At 38.2% G+C, this 17,075-nt stretch overlaps 1 protein-coding gene across 1 annotated transcript in view; it reads left to right on the top strand.

Moving 5' to 3' along the window:
- Dhx57 (DExH-box helicase 57) overlaps nucleotides 1-17,075 on the top strand; it is a 51,755-nt gene that overhangs the window by 25,204 nt on the left and 9,476 nt on the right. Inside the window, exons 12-19 of the mRNA XM_020161979.2 lie at nucleotides 1,780-1,985; nucleotides 6,019-6,135; nucleotides 6,806-6,902; nucleotides 7,720-7,893; nucleotides 8,591-8,791; nucleotides 10,611-10,887; nucleotides 13,883-13,978; nucleotides 14,066-14,149. Coding sequence (XP_020017568.2) covers nucleotides 1,780-1,985; nucleotides 6,019-6,135; nucleotides 6,806-6,902; nucleotides 7,720-7,893; nucleotides 8,591-8,791; nucleotides 10,611-10,887; nucleotides 13,883-13,978; nucleotides 14,066-14,149 — 1,252 coding nt within the window. The remainder of the gene's footprint in view (nucleotides 1-1,779; nucleotides 1,986-6,018; nucleotides 6,136-6,805; nucleotides 6,903-7,719; nucleotides 7,894-8,590; nucleotides 8,792-10,610; nucleotides 10,888-13,882; nucleotides 13,979-14,065; nucleotides 14,150-17,075) is intronic.

The raw sequence follows: 17,075 nt of genomic DNA, 5'->3' as shown, positions 1-17,075 counted from the left end.
TTTCTCAGCTGGGTGCCAATGGCTCACACCTGTAATCCTAGCTATTTGGGAGGCTGAGATCTGGAGGATCACAGTTTGAGGCTAGTCCAAGAAAATAGTTCATGAGACCCCCCATCTCCAAAACAACCAGAGCAAAAAGGACTGTAGTTGTGGCTCCAGTGATAGAGTGCCTGCTTTGAAGCAGAAGCCCTAACTACAAACCTCAGTCCTACCCCACCCCCCCAAAAAAATTGTTTTTGTCTAGGTCCTGTCTCACTCCCATTGAATATGTGTTTCTGCAGAAATCATCTTTTAGTTTACATGTCTATTTTCTCCCTTTTTCTAACTCCCCCTCCAGAATTATCTTTAAGCCTAGAACTGGGCATGTTGCTCCCCTTCTTAAAAGCTTGCCTTGTGGGCAACCCTTTATCAGGTCCCCTCTTGCCCTTTGGAGCCCCTATCTTTCTTGTTTAAATAAACATCATGTCTTTATGCTCAAAAAAGCTTTCATTGGCTCCTATTAAGTACACTCTGTGAATGTTCAAGCCCACATCAGCTGACCTCAGCCCATACTTAACCCCCCTTCCTTTTGTGTTCTACCCACACAAACCTAAACACCGCCACCGTGTTTATTCCTTTCTCCCTCTTCCTGTCTAGTCATTCTTTAACACACAACTTGAATGCTTCCTAATCATTTCTTTATTAGAAGTCATTGGAGTACTTTGCTTATACAACTAATGATATTTTTTTTATCTGTCTCACAATAGAGTGAATTGTTTTGATTTGTTCTCACTAGCTTACAAGTTTCTTGAAGGAATATTCATTTTTACATACTAGATCACCACTACCACACTCGATTGCACAAAATTGGCTTTTGGTAAATGTTAACTGAACAAGTGAATGTTGAATGTGAAAAGAGGATATGGAGGACAGGGATTGGAGATTTTAGACCTGTTTTTTAAAACCTAAAGTAGTTTCTACAAATGAAATCTTGTAGGAAATCATAAAGAAATGAAAGCTAAAACAGGCGTGATCTGGCTGAAAAAGACAGAAGGGAAAGACAGAGCTCACCCCTGCTTACCAGGCTACCATCCTTTCCCTGTCCCAGGAGCCTCTGAGACACCTTTTGAGCTCCAGGAAAAGCAGTTTCCATCCAGTTATGTAGGACAATTCCCCCAAATAAAGCCTTTTGAAATTGACTTGTCTTGTGCCACATTGGTTTAATGGCAGACCTAGAACTCAAATCCAAAGCTTTGAGTTTCAAATCCAGTCATTTCTCTACTGTACTGTGAGGTCTAATGGTATTACCACTAACAAATACTAAACCATCTAAGGAGAAAGAGTTTTGAAATGTTTTGAGGAGGGTCTCATAGAGATGTTCAGCCAACAGCTGGTAATTTGTTCTAAATTTGGTTGCAACAAAGGGGAATTATTTGTCTGGGAATTAGCTATTGGGAGCAGATAAGACTCCCAAAGAAGAAATTAACATGAGAGGAGGTATTATTGAGGATTCAGCTCATCTGTGTTTTCTGAATATCCATGCTAATTCTCCTGAATAGGGATTTTTCTCCAAATCTTTTCCTGATCTCCAATACAGAGCCAAAGGCATTCCAGTGTGTTCCTAACCAGAAATAGGGCACAACCGCAGAATCCTTGACTTGTGGAATGGTAGCATATGAGTTGGGCAGAAACAGAGTGACATCCTACTGAGTGAACAGATAAAATAGGCAAATACTTTTGTTCCTTACCAACAGACCCACATACACATGACATATTCCTTTCTTTGTCTTCCTTCCTCAGATATGTGTTACAGGATGGGAGCCCATATATGCGCTCCATGAAACAGATCGCAAGGGAAAAGCTAAAAGCAAGACGCAACAGAACTGCATTTGAAGAAGTGGAGGAAGACTTGAGATTGTCCCTTCACTTCCAGGATGAGGATTCTGTCAAAGATGCAATGCCAGATCAACAGTTAGATTTTAAGCAGCTCCTGGCCCGCTATAAAGGTGTGTGCTTTCTGGGGAGTATCCTAAGTACGCCAAAGAGTTCTAGTGTTCTCCCCACCATCCTTATATGGCTGTTAATTCATCAGAACAACTTTAAACTTTCCTTTTTTTAATCTTTTTTACATTTGCTTACATGTGTGTACATTGTTTGGGTACCACCACCACCTCTTTATATTATATTTTACTGTATTTGCCAGTGTTTTTTTTTTTTTTTTCCTGATTTAAAAAAAGAGGTATTCTTTAGAAAAAAAAATTAGGAGATAAGTCACGACTAATGATTATTAGTAATTTAATAACTTTTCATCTTTATGTGATTTCAAATTCACAGAAAGTTCTCAAAGTTACATAGTGAATCTCTTCTACACTTTATCCCAGTTCACCAGTTATTATCTTACTTTTTTTTCTTTATCATGGATTCCGTGTGTGTGTGTATTTTTCCAGAGTCTCTTGAGAGTGAGTTTCAGATGTGATGCACTGATACTTAGTATTGCTGAGAATAAGGGCATGCTCTTACATAACACTGACAGTGTTCAAAATGAAGACATTAACACCTGTACTTACATTTAGTCCAAAGTCCGTATTTATACTCTGCCTGTTGCATCAATAGTGGCCATTACTGCTATTGTTCTGGTCCAGGAGCCTGTCCAGGGTCCTATACTGCATTTAGTTGCTACTGGAACAGCTCCTCAGCCTTTATTTGTCTTTATGACCTTGATGATGTTTTTTGTGTTGGGTATTTTTTTTTTCCATCAGTACTGGGGTTTGAAGTCGGCCTCATGCTTGTTAGACAGGCACTCTACTACTTGAGCCACTCCACCAGCTGACATTGACATTTTTAAGGTTATTTTCCACAATGTCCCTTCATTTGGGTTTGTTTGGTATTTGCCTGTGATCACTTTAGGTTGTGCAATTTTTTTTGGCTAAATACTACAAAAACAATGTCGCATTCTTCTCAGTGAATGTTATGAGAAGGCATATGGTCTTGGCTTGCCCCCTTGTTGGCAAAGTTAACTTGAGAACTCAGTTAAGATTTTCCTCTGCAATTACTGATTTTTCCCTTTGTAGATAAGTCATTTGTAGAGGGATAGTTAAAACTATTGAAATATCTTATAGTATCTGTAAATTTCACCTACTAGTTTTAGCATTATTTATGAGCTTTTAAAATAGTATTTTTTACCCGCTTTGCAAGCATGAGGCCCTGAGTTCAAACCCCAGTACCACCAAAAAAAAAAAAAAAAAGCGCAAATAAAATAGCATCTTTTAGCTAGATGTGTTGGTACATGCCAGTAGTCCCACCTATTTTGAGACTGAGGTAGGAAGATCTATTGAGCCCAGTAGTTGAAGTGCAGCCTGCACAACTTTGTGAGCTCCTATTTCAAAAACAAAAATAGCTGGGCATGGTAGTACACATTGTAATCCCAGCACCCAGGAGGCTGGGGCAGAAGGATCATGAGTTCAAGACCAGCCTAGGATAGATACATAGTGAGACCCTAACTCATAAACATAAATAAGTAGATAAAATTAAACATAGTAAATACAAATACAAAAAAAATACTTTTTAAGGATCCACCGTGGGCTGGTCATTTTATGTTGCTAAGTGCTTTTTCCTTCTGTGTCAGACTCCACCCAGCTATGCTTTGTTCCTATGTGGTCTTCTATCCATGTAAGCTGGGACGAATACATAGAAACCCAAAGTTACTATTTTACCTTGTTCCTTAAAGACAGGTCTCAGCCGCCCTTCCTGCTCCCTTCTCTAGAGTTTAATCTGTACTCCTTTAGTCCTTCCCTCAAAGAAAGAGCCTCTAGCCCTATCTCTGCTTCTGTAGGTTAAGAGGCCAGTAAGTTTTCCTTTTTCTCTTTCTGCCAAAGACTGTTCTCATTTTGGTAGGGAATGGTAGTCATTCAGGAATTAGGGTATTAGCTATTGTCCTCTTGTTTAATGCATAGTCCCAAACATTCTTTCACTGATCTTCCCAATACCTTGAGATGAAGGCTTGGAGGATAGACCTGTTTCTAACAGATTGGGTTAACTCCCAAAGTTCTTAAAAAATGAGCCATATGATCACGAGCAAGTTCCTTATCCTCTCATGCTGTAATGTCTATATCTATAAAATGAGTTCTTAGCCAGGCGCTGGTGGCTTATGCCTATAATGCTAGCTACTCAGGAGTCAGAGATCAGGAGGATCATGATTTGAAGCCACCCCAGACAAATAGTTTTGCAAGACCCTATCTTGAAAAAACCCATTATAAAAAAGGGCTGGCAGAGTGGCTCAAGGTGAAGACCCTGAATTCAAACCCCAGTACCACAAAGAAAAAAAAAAGTGGAGTTCTTAAGAGGACTAAATAAGATAACACATACCCACAGGCATAGTGCCTAGGTATTAAGTACAGATTTGTGATTCCAATGAAAATGTATCTGACTTTGAAACATGTGTTCTTTCTTTATATCACATCACCTGATAATTCCCATTTCCTTATTAAATTATAGAAAGGAAAAATCCTATTGGTTTCTTTTTTTGAAATTTCAGAGTTTTCTTTAATAATTGCAAGTGAATCTAAGCCATGCATTTCTAATTTCAAGCAGAGAATTTACCAGAGTTGAATAAGTACCTCCTTTCTAAGGAACATAGCTCTGCTCCTAGCTTCTGTATAAGGCTGGGCTGACTGCTTAGCCATGTTGTCTAGGATGGTCTTGAACTCCAGGGCTCAAGTGATCCTCCTCCCTCAGCTCCCAAGCAGCTGGGACTACAGGCACTACACCATCACCCAGCCTTGTTTTTTCTGAGCTGATCTGTGGTCTAATCAAACCTTTTAAATATATTTGATATTTAGAACTACCAAACAATAAAATTAAATTAAAAAAAAAAGAAACTGTTCACTGTGCCTGTTTTCAGTTTGCTGATCCTTTCTCTGTTTTGATAAATCTGGCTATTTGGAATGTTGGCAAAGGAAAGTGGTTTCTGGCTGTCATCTCCATTCAGCCATGCCCTTGTTTTGTGCAGCCTGTTTCTTCTTTTCTCTCTTTTTGCCCAATAAGCAAGTCACTCCACCAGAATGACACTGTTTAAAAACTGCTTTAGCTCATCTTCAGACTTCTCAGCCTCACATAGGAAGCTTGCTTTCTTTTGTACCAACCACAGGTATTTTGTTCCATAGGATGATGGGCTGTTACAAAGACCCAAGAAGAAGGGCTGCAGTCTTTGGAGAGTTAGCCACCCCAAGAATATACTATTTGTTTTCAAAAGAACTGAGTCTTGCACCCCAAAGAGTGTCTTTTACTAAGATGCCTATGGATTAAAAAGAGATTGTCGACCCTAACTTGAGGGTCTGTGGAAGAACTTCAGGAGAGCTGGGAAAGCCTTAAAGTCACAAGTACTTCTCAGGGAAGATCCATGCTTTTTCTCATTTTCTCAAAAAAACAAAAAACTTATAGGTTGAGTCACGGTTATGAAGATGCTAGTAAAAAAGCTGTGGTCTCTGTCCACTTATTTCTATACATAATTTACCTAGATGACCAGCTAATCTGACTCATGATTCCATTTAATCTGGAAGATGTTTCTAAAATGTATTTGACTTTGAATTTTGTTTCTAGAATTTAAACTTTCAATGAGTGTGATGGTAAAAGAGGGGAAGGAAGGAGGAGAGTTAAAAGTTCTAACAGAGATAGTAGCTTGCTTTTTTGGGTCGTTGTTCAAGGAAAAGGTACTCCTCTGTAATCCCAACACTAAGGGGGTAGAGGCAGGAGGATCAGCGGTTCAAGGCCAGCCTGGGCTGCACAGTGAAACCCTGTCTCAAAAAATTAATTAACTAATGAATTAATTAGTTTAAAAATAAGTAAAAGAAAAAGGTAGGTCTGATAAAACCATATTTTCTGAGAGGCTTAAAGGAAATACATTACATGTATTTACATCACATGTAAATACATTACATGTGAACATGTGTATTTTTAAATCAACCCATCACTCTCCTAGCTCATGAGCATATTGTCTTCAATAAAGTACAGCTATCCTTCTGATTTTTTCCTTTCTTTCAGGGGTTAGCAAATCAGTCATCAAAACAATGTCCGTCATGGATTTTGAAAAGGTTAACCTTGAACTAATAGAGGCTTTATTAGAGTGGATTGTAGACGGAAAGCACTCCTACCCTCCAGGTAACTACTTCTTCATTCTGTACAGAATGATCCACATAGCAAACCCACAGTCTCTGACTGTGGTACTTGTCTTTCTCAGTCTAGGTTATTTCACTTAACATGATGATCTCTAGTTCCACCCATCTTCCTACAGATGACATAATTTCATTCTGAATAATATCCCATTGTGCTTATTTTTTAATGTAGAAATTTATAGCCTACAAAGTGTTAATATGACATGGTTAGATTCTATACTACCTCTTTAAAACATATCTGAACTTAGGTTGGGTTTGGTGGCACAGGTCGGTAATCCCAGCACTGGAGAGACTGAGGCAGGAAGATCTCAAGTTCAAGGCCAGCCTGTGCTGCATAGCAAGATCCTGTTTCAAAAAAAATCATCTATAGATCTTTATCACTTCCCATAAAATGTTTATGGATTTTGTTATTAATAGAGATAAAGAAGCCTCCAGTCTTGCAAGGTTAAAAGGCTACTATTCCTATAGAAACAATGTCAGTGGCCAATGCAATGAAATATTTTGATATATATTGAGATATATTGAATATATAATGAAAACTCCTCAGATTATTATTGGTTTAAAATATTGTTGATTATTTTTTGGTTTAAAATAGCTTTATAATCTACATTAGCTTTTCCTTTTTCATTTTTCTTACTGATTCTTTTATATGCCAGGTGCTATACTTGTATTTTTACCAGGACTAGCAGAAATCAAAATGCTTTATGAACAGCTGCAGTCTAACTCTCTTTTCAACAACAGACGTAGTCAGCGGTAAGCTAACAGCTTTCTATCTCCTGGTCTTCCCATCCCTACATTTATGTACAAAGATGACTAGCCAAAAGGGTCTCTTTATGGTCTTCTACTACTTTAGACTCTGGTGTCACTTCTCAGGCATGGTGATTTATGCCAGCTGGAAATGGAACAAACCTGTTTGCTCCAGGAAATCTGTTATTCCATCCCATCAAAGAAAGAGACTTCTTTTTACTTAGCATAATGACTCAGCAAACTTGCATGTAATTTCAGTTGCCAGATTCCTGGGGAGGAAGGGAATATGGGAAGAAAGTCAACATTAGTAATAACAAAGAAATGCTGCCATTTTGAGAGAAAATCATTTTCAACGGCTCTTATTCTAGAAGGAAGGCAACACTGAGTGTTTTCTTCACATCTAAGGGGAAAACTAACAAATGGACACTCCCTAGAAAGACAAGAATGAAATTTCTTAGCTTACCTTTCTTACCTGTGTCTCTCTACCTCTGGACTTAAAGTTAGGAGAAAGCTTATTCTTTGCTAGTTAGTTTGCTTTAGGTTTGTTACTTATGGACTTTGAATTATTTATTCCTCGTGACTATTTACTACTGAGTAACATCCAGCACTTTTCCCAGGTTGGTACAAGATTTTTAGTTCTAGAGCTGAGTACATAGTAAGGATTATAAAGAACCTTCTAATTAGACCAACTGAGCCTTGAGGACAGGTGCAGAGGAGCGGCTGATACTTGAAGTCATGTTATTAGTTTTGATAGCAATTTACCCACTCATCCAGTTTCAACACTTTGTGCCATAATTCTTACTGTGTTTTTATTTCCTTTCAGATGTGTTATTCATCCACTTCACTCATCTTTATCTAGTGAGGAGCAGCAGGCTGTATTTGTAAAACCTCCAATAGGCATAACTAAGATTATAATCTCCACCAATATTGCTGAGACATCCATAACGATTGATGATGTTGTCTATGTCATTGATTCTGGGAAAATGAAAGAAAAGAGGTATATACATATACATATATATATATATATATATTATATACATATATATATATATATTCTCTCTCTCATTTACTTATTATTTTTTTGGCAGTACTGGGATTTGAATTCAGGGACTTGTGCCTGCTAGGCAGGCACTTGACCACTTGAGCTATGCCCCAGTTAGAGGTATTCTCTGTTTTGGTGATGTAACAGAGGGAGTAACAATCCCTCACTTAGGGTCTCACAGCTGTTAACGGTTTACTATGTAAAGAAATACTTTAGGAGAACTAGTGTGGTGTGGATATGGGAGTAATTCTAGCCAAGACCATGAAAGTTTATTTATTGGCAGTACTGGGGTTTGAAGTCAGGGGCTTTGTGTTTGTGAGGCAGGCTCTCTACCACTTGAGCTATACCCTGAGCCCAGGACCATGAATCTTAAAGTCAAACAAAGGTGCAGTTTTACGTTGGAAGTAATGAATTAGTTTTCTTTTCATCTTCTCATGTGATTTTACATGTGTTTGGATGAAAAAGAGTTGAGTTTAAAAAAGGTATGTAATGGCACTTGATAGCATTTAAATCAGGGCTAGCTGCTCCCACCAGGCACTCAGCTATCCTAGAACACACAGGGCACCATGTCCTGCAGAACATATTCTGCCCACATCTAGTAGTCTTGGTACATTTTTATAACTCCATTTTATATTTTTATATTTCTTTATAGATACGATGCCAGCAAAGGTATGGAGAGTCTAGAGGATACTTTTGTATCTCAAGCCAATGCTCTCCAAAGAAAAGGTCGAGCAGGCCGTGTTGCATCTGGGGTCTGCTTCCATCTGTTCACTAGCCATCACTACAGACACCACCTTCTAAAGCAGCAGCTACCAGAAATACAAAGAGTGCCACTGGAACAGCTGTGTCTAAGGTTGCATCTTGATTTTTGTGTCCTACTTCCAAATGGTCTAAATGTTTCCTTCCCTATTTACATTCCATGTTTTTTTTCCTCATAAAGACATTCTGCATAGGCATGGATGAACTCATTCATTTGGAAAGAAAATGTTCTCCAAGTGTGGCCTTTGCCATTCCTTTTAACTTAGTGCACATAGAGATCTCTCTCATTGCAGAATACAGCCCTAAAATAGAGTCCAAGAACACATTTGTAAGTTAGGGAAATAATCTATCTTAGTAAGAAGTTTCTACAGGGGGCAACACTAATATCAAATTATCCCAGGAAAAAAATTTATAGCCTCGTTATCAATTAGAGAAAAGTGAGTAAAACTTTAAAACACCATAAGGAAATTCAGTGTAATTGAGGCTGAGGAACCTTTGGTTCAACCTTTATGAAAATTTTCTTGGCAATATATAAGAACTGTAAAACTATCCATGCTCTTTGACCCAGTCATCTTCTTGAGGCAGCATACCCATAGAAAAAGAACTCAAAGAGGAAAATTCTTTGTATAAAGTGTTTTGTGTGTGTGTGGTGCTGGGGATAGAACCCAAGGCCTTGTGCACAGTAGGCAAGTGCTGTATCACTGAGCTACACTCCCAGCCCTGTTGGTCTTCTTTATACAGCAGGTGTGTTCTGACAGCATTCTGCTTGCCAGGCTTTGGGCTAAGCACTAGGGATACAAGACACAAGAACAGTGTGTCCATAGTTTGGTCTTAAGAAATTGGAGGAGTAGTGGGCTGGGAATTTAGCTCACTGTGGAGTGCTTACCTAAGGTGTGTGATCTCTATGTGAAGAAGAAAAGGAATTGGGAAGAGCTGATGTCCTGAACTAAGCTACTTGGAAACTGAGTCCAACCAAGAGAATAACAGCTTCCTCTCTCCATAGCCTTTTCACTATGGGGCCCAGACTCACTGAAGTGGCAAATTTAAACTACTTAAGTGGTACTTGTTTCTTTTTTATAAATGCATTTAGTCTAATCTACTTAAGTTAAAACATCTATTTAATTTTAGATATGAGAAAGAGTAAGCATAATGTTCTCGCGGTTCATCTAGCTTGTTGTGTAATGCAGATTTCCCTTTTTAAGGCTCAATAGTATTCCACTGGGTGTTTGTACTGCATTTTCTTTATCCTCTTACCTGTCAATAGACATTTATGCTGTTTCTACATCTTGGCTATAGAAAACATGCAGTGAACACAGAAATGTAAATAGCTCTTTGAGATCCTGATTTGAATTTGATTAGATGTATACCTAAAAGTGGTATTGCTGGATCATATGGTAGTTCCATTTTTTTATTTTTGAAGAATCTCTGTACTGTTTTTCATGTCAGCTGTACCATTTTACATTCCCACCAACAGTGTGGAAAGGTTCCAGTTTCTTCACATCTTCACCAACACTTCTGTCATTTAAGTTCTGTTTCATAATTTGGACTCATGTTATAGGAAGAAACATTTTGAAAGTTCATGAAAAGAATTTTATTCTGTATATGAATAAGTTTCAGAATATGAAAATGTTCTATAGTTTATTGCTAAGAAAATTAGAAGACATGAAAGATTTTTACATTTTTATTTAAACTTGCATCATGGCTGTGTTGGATGGCACATATCTGTCATTCAGGCACTGGGGAGGCTGAGGCAGGAGGCTCATGAGTTTGTAGCCTGGGCTACACAGTAAACTCTGTCACAAACAACTATCTGGAAAATTGTAAATTATTTTCACTAAAGAAAGAAATTATTCCTCTGCATCATTCCACCAGATATAAAATTGACATGTTACTGTTTTTTTCTCCTTTTTCAGAATTAAAATTTTAGACATGTTTAGTACTCATAATCTCCAATCTGTGTTCTCTCGGCTCATTGAACCTCCACACGCTGATTCTCTCCGTGCCTCAAAAATACGATTACGAGACTTGGGAGCCTTAACTCCAGATGAAATATTGACTCCTCTAGGGTATCACTTGGCCTCTCTGCCCGTGGACGTGAGAATTGGCAAGCTGATGCTGTTTGGGTCTATCTTCCGCTGTCTGGATCCGGCACTCACCATTGCTGCCTGCTTGGCCTTTAAGTCGCCTTTTGTAAGTGAACAACATTCATCTAACCCAGAGTTTATGCCATCAGTCTCTAAAGGGACCCTCGGGGTTTCATGGGTGTGTGAGCTCCTAAAAATTTGCTTGTGTCTTATGTGTTTTCCAGGGTGAAATGTCATCTGATCCTCAAAAAGAGATCCATGCCCCCAAATAAAGACTAAGAAGTAGAGATGAAACTTACTAAAAATAATGTGCTTCTTACTGTATCTGCTATACTTGCTCATTCTAGAAAAATATTTAAATGCAAACCAGCAAAAGATACCCCTACATGACCTTAAAAGACAATAAATACATTGAAACACTTTAAAAACAGTTTTGTTGAAATCTAAGTCACATATACAGTTCACTCATTTAAAGTATAGAATTCAGTAGTTTTTAGGGACTAGAGGTATAGCTCAGAGGTAGAGTGTTTGCCTAGCATTCATGACACCCTAGGTTCAATCCCAGCACCAAAAATTTTTAGTATTGCACAACCATTCCTACAATCAGTTTTAGAACATTTTAACATCTCATAAAGAAATCCCTTAACATCTCATAAAGAAATCCCTTAAAGCTGGGCTCCGGTTGCTCCTGTAATCCTAGCTACTCAGCAGGCAGAGATCAGGAGGATTGTGGTTCAAAGCCAGCTTGGGCAAATAGTTCCCAAGATCCTATCTCAAAAAAACCCTTCACAAAAAATGGGTGGTGGAGTGGCTCAAGGTGTAGGCCCTGAGTTCAAACCCCAGTACTGCAAAAAAAAAGGGAAAAAGAAACCCCTTAGCAGCAAATGGAGTGGTGTATGCCTATAATGTCCAGCTACCTGAGAGCCTGAGGCAAGAGGATCACAAGTTAGAGGCCAGCCTAGGAAGCACAGTGAGATTACATCTAAAAAAGAATAAAGAAAGGGAAGGGAAGCAACAGGAGGAAAGTGGAAGGAAGGAACCCCTTAGCTATCACCCCTCTATGGCTTTTCACTAATATTTTGTTAAGAATTGTTGCATGTATATCCATAGGAGATCTTGGTCTGTAGCTTTCTTGTGATGTCTTTGGCTTCAGTAACTGGCTACATAGAATAAGTTGAGAAGTGTTCCTTCCTTTTCTATTTTTTGGAAGAGTTTGTAAACAATTGGTTATAATTCGTTATTGTTACTAATTCAGTCTCTTCACTTGTTGTAGGTGTCTTCAGATTCTTTTTGAATCAGTTTTGTTAGTGTTTTTCTAGGAATTTGTCTATTTCGGTAAGTTATCTAGTTTACTGGCATAGAATTGTTCATAATATTCCTTTATATTACTTTTTTTTTTTCTTTTTGGTGTTGAGGATCAAATCCAGGTCCTTCACATGCTGAGCACTTGCTCTGCCACTGAGTTACACCCCAAGATCTCATTTCTCTTTTTCTTTCTCTTGTGACTCATAGGCACATGTTGCTTAATTTCTACCTATTTGTGAGTTCCTCATTTTTTTCTGTTATGATTTGTGATTTCAGTCCATTGTAGTTATAGAAAATAGTTTGTATTATTTCTTTAAAACTTAATGGGTAAGGGAGAGGTGGCCCAAACAATGTATACTCATATAAATAAATGTATAAATAATTAAAAAAAAAAACTTATTGGGCTGAAAGTGTGGCTCAAGTGATAGAGTCACAGCCTAGCAAGCACAAAGCCCTGATTTCTAAACCCCAGTACCACAAAAAACAAACAAATAAATAAATAAACTTATTGAGCTTTATTTTCTGGCCAGGCATATGGCCTATCCTGGACAGTGTTCCATGTTTACTTCAGAAGAATAGATCTCTGCTGTTGTTGGGTGGAGTCAATCTGCCTTTATTTTTACCATGGTATATCTTGTATGAAAAAGAGGAGTAGATGAATGTCATCACTTTCTTCACTTTTCACTGTTACACTTCATAGTTGTAAACTTATAGATCTGAAAAAGACCTTAGTCTGTTCCTTCATTTAGCAACAAATGATAAAACCAAGCAAGCAGAAGTGATATAACTTGACATGCAGTCAGTATCAGCATTGTGAATAGGACTTCCATTGCCTGCTTCTCAGATCATCTCAATTAAACCTCTCACTTTCTTCAGAACCTTTCACTGTTACAGAAGGACTCATTAGAAATGTTGATTCCATCCTCACACAAAACTATCTTTTGCTGGGCTCTATAAATGTACTCATCTCCCAAATGTAACTCTTTTCCACTGGCCTTCCTAAAAAGGGATTTTACTTTCAAGTAGAAAAAAATTGTTGCTGTTGTGTTACCTATGCAAACGTGCTAGTGTACAAAAATCTGAGAGAAGCAGCATAGTTGGCTTCAAGTGATTTTCAGCCGCATGGTAGTGAGGGCCTTTGTTTGCCGTAGAGAACTACTGCGGCCAGTGCTGGTGTCTTCGGAGCCTGAGAAATGAGAGGAGCATCATCAGGTCAAGGAATTAGTATGTAGGTGGGTGGGAGAGATGACAACTGATTTCTCTGCGATTTTACAAACTTTTAAGAAAAAGGAGGTCCTAATTTTCCTACTTTAGGAGGAAAATGTTACTTTGGGATATAGAATCAGGAGAGACTGAAATAAGAAAGATGAATAAGAATTTGTAAAATGGCCCTTGCCTAGCATACAGAAGGCTCTGAGCTCAATCCCCAGCACTACAAGAGAGCGAGAGAGAGAGCGAGAGAGAGAGAGAGAGAGAGAAGAGAAAAGAGAAAAAGAATCTGTAAAATAAAGATAGCCATAGAGATAACAGAATTTTTATTTTAGAAGTAGCTTTTATCCTGAGTGGCTCTTTGATGACTCTTGCCATTTGGAATTAAAAGACCCAGAAGAGCTTATTTTGGACTCAGGACAAAAAAAAGGCTATTAGCTTGCAGTTATCACCATACTTGACTTTAATCTGAGTATGCTTTGTGGCACACAAAACACTTTCCCAAGGCAGCTGGCTTCAACAGTAGGAAAGTACCATTTGAAACCTCAGATAAAATGTGTCCTTCAAATCCTATTTTCCTTACTTAGGTGTCTCCCTGGGATAAAAAAGAAGAAGCAAACCAGAAAAAGCTAGAATTTGCATTCGCAAACAGTGATTATTTGGCCCTTCTGCGAGCATATAAGGTAAGTGTGTAACTCATAGGTTAGGTTTATTACTAGAGTTGGCACTAAAGTCAAAGTAAGTTCAGCTTGATTTTCTCCAAAATTTAGGGATGGCAGCTGAATACAAAAGAAGGTGTGCGTGCAAGTTCTAATTATTGCAGACAGAACTTCTTGTCAGGAAGAGTCCTGCAGGTGAGTTGTCTCTGGGCTGTTTGTAGTACCTTGCCAGAGGTCATTTGCAACTGCATCTCACTTGTCCTATCTTGACTTGAAAATGTAATTTCTGGAAGAGGCTGGCTTTGCCAGGTATGAAAAATGGACTCCTGAATTATAACATCAGACTTTCTGTGCTGAAACTTTCACCTGACCTGTTTTTCCTTTTTGGTAAATTTGTGTTTTCTTAAGATGGAAGATAGAGTAAAATATCCATACAGTGAAGATTACTGCTTACTGGAAGTCAGTTTTCTCAGTAATTACACAGGCATTCTTACTCTGGATCCACAAACCCCAGAAATTGTATGCGAAATTATGTGCTTATACATACATACATTATTCAGGAGAGAGCGATCATAACTTTCACCAGATTCTCAAGGTCTGACCATTTCTAATCCCCATTCTCTCCTCAAAACCAAAAAACTAATACTGGGCCAGATTTTCTTTGTTAATTTTTCTTAGGTCCATCAGAGTCTACTATGTGTCAGTAATGAATGAACAAGCAAGAAAGATTTATTGTCTTCTGCATAGCATAGACAGGGCTTTCATCCTTTGCTGTGGTAGTCTTATACGCCTCCTTCCACAGTGGTCTGAGAAACCAAAATGCTGATGCATGTCTCTGCAACGCACTGTTTTACTCAACAGATTTTGGGGCTGGACAGGAGGGAGGACTATTTAGAACATAAAAATCAGTGTTCTTAGTACTTACCACTTCCTGCCATTTATTTATTTATCTTTCTGTGCTGTAAGTTTCACCAGAGCAGAGGCTTACCTGTTTTTTGTCAGGCTGTATCCTCAGTGCCTAGAACAGTTTATTTAGCACATAGCTGGTACTCAGTAAAGATTAATTGACAAGGGCTGGGGACATGGCTCAAGCAGTAGAATGCCTGCCTAGCAAGCATGAGGCCCTGAGTTCAAACCCCAGTACTGCCAAAAAAAAAAAGAAAAGATTCCTTGACTAAATGTATGAATGAATGAATTTGATTATCTAAGATGAAGAGAACACAAGATCATCCCAGTATTTATTTGCCTCCACTCTCCTCTGCCTCTAGATATACTATGGTGAGACATTTTGAGAAGACAAGAGCTGTAGCCTTATTCTGAGTACTTCATTATCATTATTATTGGTTTTTGGGTGGTACTGGAGTTTGAACTCAGGGTCTCAAGCTTGTTAAACAGATATTGTAGTGCTTGGGTCACGCCTCCAGCCTTTATTCTATGTACTTTAAAAGCAGTACTTTAACTCATAGTAGATTCATAGTAGATTCACCTGAGGAAACTGAAAACAATAAATAAGAAAAAGTTCCCAGGTCCCTGACCAAGTAAATCTGGGCATCTGCTCGTTGTTATTGCTGCTTAATTTACCAAGTAAACCAAACAGTGCAGTAAGAAATATTTTATCAAGTCTTTAAGAGTCTTAAGTATAAAATGAGGGTATTTTTCTTTTAGTTTTTTTTTATTTGTTTTATTTTGTTGAGTCTGAGTCTTACTATGAAGCCCAGGCTAGCCTCAAACTGGTGACTCTTTTGCCTCTGCCTCCCAAGTCCTCAGATTATAGTTATGCACCGCCATACTTAGATGATACTCCTTCAAATTACATTTCTTACTAATGTTATTCTTTTTCTTAGGATAGATGTAGATTTGGGATATATGTAGATGTGAGGTCAATAGTTTTCTCTTAGCTGGATATGGTAGTGTAAGTCTGTAATCCCAGAACTCAGAAAGCTGAAGCAAGAAGATCATGAGTTCAAGCCGAGCCTGGGCTATGCAGAAAGATTCTGTCTCAAAAAAATAAATAAGTTGGGGCTGGGGATGTGGCTCCAAGTGGTATAGCAACTACCTAGTAAGCACAAGGTCCTGAGTTCAAACCCCAATACTACCAAAAAACTAATTAAAGGTCCCTTTTCTCATTAAACTATAGGATCATTATAGGATTATTTTCTGTTATGCTCTCAGTAAAACTCTGTCATGAAATAGAAACTCTTTTTTTTTTTTTTTTTGTCTTTTTTTTCTTTTTTGGTGCTGGGATCGAACCCAGGGCCTCATGCATGCTAGGCAAGCGCTGTACCACTGAGCTACATCCCAGCCCTGTTTTATCGGAAATAGAAACTCTGATTTGTTTAATTATTGATATTACTTGAGACCTTCTAATAAAATATTTAAATAGTCATCAAGAGACAGGGTACCATTGCTTATCCCTCAGTTCCTTGGATCATCATTATCTCCTCTTGTGCTGGTATGTAATATATTTTGTTTTGGGTTTTGTGGTTCTGGGGACTGAACCCAGCTCTTCACACATGCTAGGCAAATGCTCTACCACTGAGTTACACCCTTAGCCCTTCATTTTTGTTTTTAAGATATTGGTCTTCCTATGAACTCCTGGGTGTTAGCAACCCTCTCACCTCAGCCTTTCCAGTTCTGAGACTATAGGGACATACCACTGCACTCAACTCTTGCAGTCTGTATTTGAACAGAAGCCACAAGAGAAAGATACTTGCACTTTTAGTGTCTAAATCTAAAACAGTAATTCCTGGGAATACATGTGAGCCAGCAAAACCACAAGGCAGGAGAAAGAGGGAAAGTTCTGCAGAATCCTGTTGAGAGAAATATTAGTCACTGTTGGCATGGGCAAGGAACTGAGAGGACCTGAACAGAAATGCAAGAAGAAAAACTATATAGTAGACAGTGCCACAGCAAAATAAATCACATTTATTTTACCATTCTAAGAATTTCTAGGAAAATCAGACCTACCCTAACTCTAATGAAAATGTTTAAGAATGTAATATGGAGTTAAATAAATGATCCTTGGGTTTTCTGAAGTTTTTAATTTCCATGTAACTGTCTTACTCTGCCAGTTTGTATATAAGTAAAAACTGCCATTTTAGAAATATCCAGACAAGGTCAT

The sequence above is a fragment of the Castor canadensis genome, chromosome 12, assembly GCF_047511655.1.
Source record: "Castor canadensis chromosome 12, mCasCan1.hap1v2, whole genome shotgun sequence".
NCBI lineage: Eukaryota > Metazoa > Chordata > Mammalia > Rodentia > Castoridae > Castor > Castor canadensis.
Note: the sequence above shows the minus strand (reverse complement) of the source record. Positions and strands in the feature narration are given on the sequence as shown.